The sequence below is a fragment of the Tupaia chinensis genome, unplaced genomic scaffold, assembly GCF_000334495.1.
Source record: "Tupaia chinensis unplaced genomic scaffold, TupChi_1.0 Scaffold000547_1, whole genome shotgun sequence".
NCBI classification, from domain to species: Eukaryota; Metazoa; Chordata; class Mammalia; order Scandentia; family Tupaiidae; genus Tupaia; species Tupaia belangeri.
In genome coordinates, this window is record NW_006160059.1 from 1,485,181 (window position 1) to 1,490,899 (window position 5,719).

At 34.7% G+C, this 5,719-nt stretch overlaps 1 protein-coding gene across 3 annotated transcripts in view; it reads left to right on the plus strand.

Annotated features, from left to right (window-relative positions):
• Positions 1 to 5,719, plus strand: part of RIPK2 (receptor interacting serine/threonine kinase 2) — a 50,612-nt gene that overhangs the window by 4,367 nt on the left and 40,526 nt on the right. For 2 of the 3 annotated variants that reach the window (XM_006157548.3, XM_006157549.3), the window contains exon 2: positions 2,936 to 3,089. The exons of the other annotated variant lie outside the window; for it this stretch is intronic. In XM_006157548.3, the coding sequence (XP_006157610.1) occupies positions 2,936 to 3,089 (154 nt within the window). The remainder of the gene's footprint in view (positions 1 to 2,935; positions 3,090 to 5,719) is intronic. 3 annotated transcript variants of the gene reach the window in all.

Consider the following 5,719-nt stretch of genomic DNA (forward strand, 5'->3'; position numbering starts at 1 on the left):
ATATACATATATATATATACATATATATATATAACTAGAAATGGAAAATTTTTGACAATAACATGCATCATTAAGCCACTATGCAGTATATTCTGGATGGGAAATCACATTTTATATGCTGTGAAGATGTTTAGGGAATGAATGTAAATTAAGTAAAAAAGTTTCAGAAAAAAAAAAGAAAGTGACTGATGCTAATAGGCCCATAAAAGAAGGAACCCTGCCTCATATTCATAATGGAAGGAGGAAAGCGTAAATTATCACTGAGACTTATAGCATGTCCATTATTCAGGTCTTTCTCAGTATTCAGGAATCTTCAGGTTCATCTCTGTGTTTCCCTATAAAAGTATGACACAGTAACTGTTTTATTGGTCCACATCTCTTGGAGCAAATTCAGAACTATTTCAACTTAAGGACTTTAAGTTTTATTAAATCAAGTCTCACAAACTGATATAATTGTTTTCCTTCAGTTTGGTATTAAATGATTGAAGAACATGAAGAGGAAAAGCTTTTTAATTTATGGCTTCTTATTACTCTTGAATTTTGAAGTATTTAAATATGTCACATAATTCAAGAAATAAATGACTAAATTTTTTGGTTTCTTTTGTTTTGTTTCTTGTTTGTTTTTAAAATCAGACCTCCTAGTTAGGTCTTGAATTCTTGCTGCTATTCTTATTTCAACAACCATTCATCTAGACCTTGGTGGTTTTAGAGGCAACTAGTCACCCATTGCTCACCTAATGGAATTCTAGAAACATTTCTATTTTTGTTATTGCTGCTACGAGCCCAGTCATCCAATAAAAAAAATTAAGACAATTTGCAGTTTCTATCCATTTTTTTATCCCCCAAAATCAATCTGTCACCATTACCTAGGCATTCTATTCAGTTTAGTGTTCTTCACAGTTTTAGACTCTCATTGCTTCACATTATAAACAGTATTACAGTCTCCTACCACTTGACTTTCAAACTACCTCTTTCTGCTTCTCATACATCCTACTGCCAAATTAATCATCCTAAAATTTTGTTCAACTGATCCCATTCCCCCACTCAAAACCTTCAGTTGCAACTCAGTGACTGCCAAAAAAATACAAGCACCCTAACATGGCTTTAAGACTCTGAGATGACCCTCACATATCTTATTCACCATCATTCTGTTTATCTTATTTTAATCCACATTAAACAATTCACAGTTTTCCAAATATAGCTTTCACTTTAACTTCCTTGAAGTTTATTTGATATGTATTTATTATACATCTACTATGTACTAGGCACTGCTATGTACTAGCACTGTTCCAAGTTCTAGGGATACACAGATGAAAAAGTCCTCCTTTTCCTCCTCTCACAGAGGCCTCATTCATCTTGGATACTCCCTCTGTAGTATTGAAATTCTATGCATCCTTAAGGTACAGCTGAAGTCCTAGTTCTCTGAAGACTGTAGTGATTCCCATTGCTGAAAATTTACTCTTTTCTCTCAACTCCTTATAGTTGTTCTTTTTTTTTTTTTTAATTTTGTTTTGGTGGTACTTATCATTCTGTCTTACATTTTTTATTTTTTCTTAAGATTTATAGGCAGGGTTAGTAGGTGGCATGGTAACTGAGGCACTGTACTCTCACATAGTCTACTGCTATTCAAGACCTGGACCTGGTGGCTTGCTTTCTCACTTTCCCTCTCTCTCTGTCTCTGGTCAGATTTTAAAACAATATTAATAAATAAAAATAATTATTATTATTTTTTAATTATGGGGGGCCAACAGGTGGAATGGTGGTTGAGGCACTGGACTTCCATGTGGTTGACCATGATTTGAGTCCTGGACTCTGTGGCTTGACACTTATGTGCATACATGCCTAAAATCCCAAGAGGAGAATGGAGTAGAAGGGACTGCAGTTTGGCATCCCCAGAGGATGATTTCTCACTTTCTGTCTCTGTCTCTCTCTGAGTCCTATAGTAAAAAGCTCTCAAAAACATAAATAAATAAATACATGGGAAACTTGAAAGCAAAGACTATATCTTTTTATATATTTTCTATAATGCTGACCATAGTTCTTTATTTGTAGTAACATTTAAGTGCTTTTTGTTTTGCCTATGAAAAGGCAAATTAATCAGGGATCCAGAGTTATCCCTGGGATCTGTTACAAACATTTACCTGTTCTTAATGTTCTTGAATTCAGGTGTATAAATTCTAAACATTATCATCCTTTATCCAGCTGACCTAGTCATACTGAAATCTGTATTTGGCCTAGCCATAGATGTGCAGTGATAGTGCACCACGCTGCAGTGTTAGAAGACATATGGAAGATTGTGGTTAGGTTCCCAGTTCGACGTGTACACACATGATGCACACGTGCATTCCTATGATCCTGGTTGGCTAGGAAGGCTTGGGGAAGATTGTGGCATGAAAGCCTGTTGAAAGCGCTTATCTCTTTCAGTCTTTGTGTCTCTCATGAAAGAAAGAATAACTTTTAAAGACCTACAACACTTACATATTTTAATATTCAGTATATTGGAAAATGTTTACAGGGTATGCAACCGTAAAATTTAATATATAATATTCTGATCAAATTTGTTTTAGTACAATATAAACTTAATAGTTTGATTAGTTCAAACACAAATCATTCTAATATAAATAGGCTTTATAAAATTACTCTAATGCTGTGTTCTTTTCCTTTCCTAGGAAAAGCATAGTAATAATGTGTGTATAACACTTTTACCTGTCAGTGGTTTATATAAGTTATTTTGGTCTCTAAACAGACCCGTGAAAGTATACAGTAGGTATTATCTCTATTTTAAATATGATGAAGCTAAGATAAAATGAAGGTGCATAATTTACAAGAATTCACATAGCTAATGAATGAAAAAGCCCAAACTTAATTAATCTTATGGGCATAATAATTGTATTTTTTTCTCTTCTTGAAGTAATTATGCATATTCTTTTCTTAGTGAAAGAAATGATGTCCTAAGAGAAGCTGAAATTTTACACAAAGCTAGATTTAGTTACATTCTTCCAATTCTGGGAATTTGCAATGAGCCTGAATTTCTGGGAATAGTTACTGAATATATGCCAAATGGATCATTAAATGAACTTCTACATAGGGTAAGTACTGCTCATTTTCAGTGTGTATAATTATCATTTCTTTTATTCAGACTACTTAATACGTTGATTTTACATTTAATCAGATTATTTGGGGGTATTTAGATGAATCAAAGTAGGAATTAAAAAAAAACAAAAAAAACAAAAAAACAGTCCCAGTAGTAAAGTTTCACCTTTTGTGGCTTCTTTTGTAGTGTCAAAAGTAATAGGGAGTAGAGCCAGCAGCCACACCTTTTATGGTGTAGTGGTTAAGGCACTGGACCCCCATATGGCCGACTGCAGTTTGAGTCCTGAAACTGGTGGCTTGCTTTCTCGCTTTCCTTCTCTTTCTGGTCAAATTAAAAAAAAACCATAATTATAAATTAAATTAGATAAATAATTCTTTTTAAAAAAAGAACAGGAAGTCAGGCTCTGTTTTCCAAATACATAGATTATTATTGTGTTTAGATTACTATTCCCACCATTTATACAGCATTCCAACATCCATATGCATATATACACAGGTAGGAATGGGAAAGAGAAAAGATAAACTCTTCACACAGTATAATCCACTGTTCATTCGTCTTTTATTTTATATTAATGATAATTTAGGATTCATAAAGTTCTGAATTAACAAGCCAAATAAATTCTGAGTACCAGGTACATTAGCCTTTCTAATAATTGGCAGCAGTATGAACCATTTACTTTTTTCTCAAGATACCAGTTACTCTGGCTTTGGCTGTGAATCCGATCATAAACAAATTCGGGAGACTTCATATTTACAGTACATATATTCAATTATTCTTTACTTGAAATTATATTATTAATATCTAAATTCTGCAGTTTCTCTCAATCTTTTTTTTTTTTTTTTTTTGGAGAGGTTTTTGCTATAGGGTGCGTGTGCTTGCCAGACAGAGAGAGGCAGAGAGACAGAAAGCGAGAAATCACCCCCCTAGGGGGATGGCCACGCCACAATCCCTTCTCCTCCATTCTCCTCTCGGGATCTTGGGCACACATGCACACACGCCCAGTGTGAAGTTAAGCCACCAGGTCCGGGACTCGAACCGCGGTCGACTATGTGAGTCCAGCGACATAGCCATTATGCTAACTGCTGGCCCCTCTCAATCTTTTTAAACCACGTGTTACATTTTGTAAGGGTTGGTTTACTTAAAACTGGGTAATGGAATCTGTAAAATCCAATTCATGGACACACTTAAAGTATAATACATCACAAAGTTCTGTTGGAGACCAAGGTAGATGCCACCATCTGCCACTCATCGAATAACTTCCCCTTTGTTTCAGTATACATCACATTCTATTCATGACTGTTACCATCTGAAACAAAGATGGAGTGAAGTAACTGGTGTCAATCTGTAAGATTTGTGTAACTATCACAGCAACCAAGATGCAAATATTGAGAAAATACAATTTCTTTCTTTTTTTGAGAAATGAATATGAATAGTAATTATAGTATTTTCTTCCCACACCCCATTAGATAATTCTGACACCCAAATTTGGAGCCTCCTCAAGGAAGTTTTCTGACTCCTAGAAGGAGTCATAAGATGTAGAGTGAGTGCTCCCCTATCATCAGTCTTAGAAATCATCTAATTTTTCTGAGTTTGTTTATTCTCCCGGGAAATGCATTAACTTTTATGTTCAGAAAACATTTTTTAGAGAGAGACTTTTGCTATAGGGCGCATGCACTCGACAGAAAGAAAGAGACAGAAAATGAGAAATTAACCCTTAGGGAATGGCCACATTGTAGTTCCTCCTCCATTCTCCTCTTGGGATCTTGGGTATGCACACACTTGCTCCTGGCATGAGTTTTAAGTCTTCGGGTCCAAGACTAGAATCACAGTTGACTATGTGGGAGTTCAGCAACATAATAATTATGCCATCTGCTGATCCAAAAAAAGACATTTATTTTTAAGAAAGCTCAGTTGGATATCAGTTACAAATACGAAGAAATATAAATCATTATGCTTTAAATGTGTCTGTACTGCATAGGTTTAGAGGCAAAAGTCATCTTTCTCTCCTTCACAAGAACAAAATTCTCAAAAGTTCCTTTTTCTAGCTGGAATACAGGTAAATTAGACATAGGATCAGAAGTAGGAGTTACTAATGCTTATATAGCTTCACAATTTTTGTTTAATGAAATAATTATTATAAAACATATAGTTTTATATTAATAGCAAAATTATAATATAAATTTTTGAATGAATGGTTTGGTATGTAACAAATTATGTATTATTTATATTTTTATTTATATGCATGCAATTACTTGATTAAACCATATAACAGGGAAGTCTTTGTGAATATAGGTATGTGTGTCTAGCTATATACAGATACAAAATAATTAAGAGATGTGTCCATTCAAGAAAGAAACCCTAAGGGACCAGCAGTTAGCGTAATGGCTATGTTACTGGACTCTCATGTAGTCAACTGCGGTTCGAGTCCCGGACCCAGTGGCTTAAACTCACACCGGGTGCATGTGCATGCATGCTCAAGATCCCGAGAGGAGAAAGGAGGAGAAGGGATTGCGATGATTTCTCGCTTCCTGTCTCTATGTCTCTCTCTGTCTTTCTGGCAAGCGCATGCGCCCTATAGTAAAAAAAAACAACCTCTCCAAAAAAAAAAAAAAAAAAAAAAAAAAG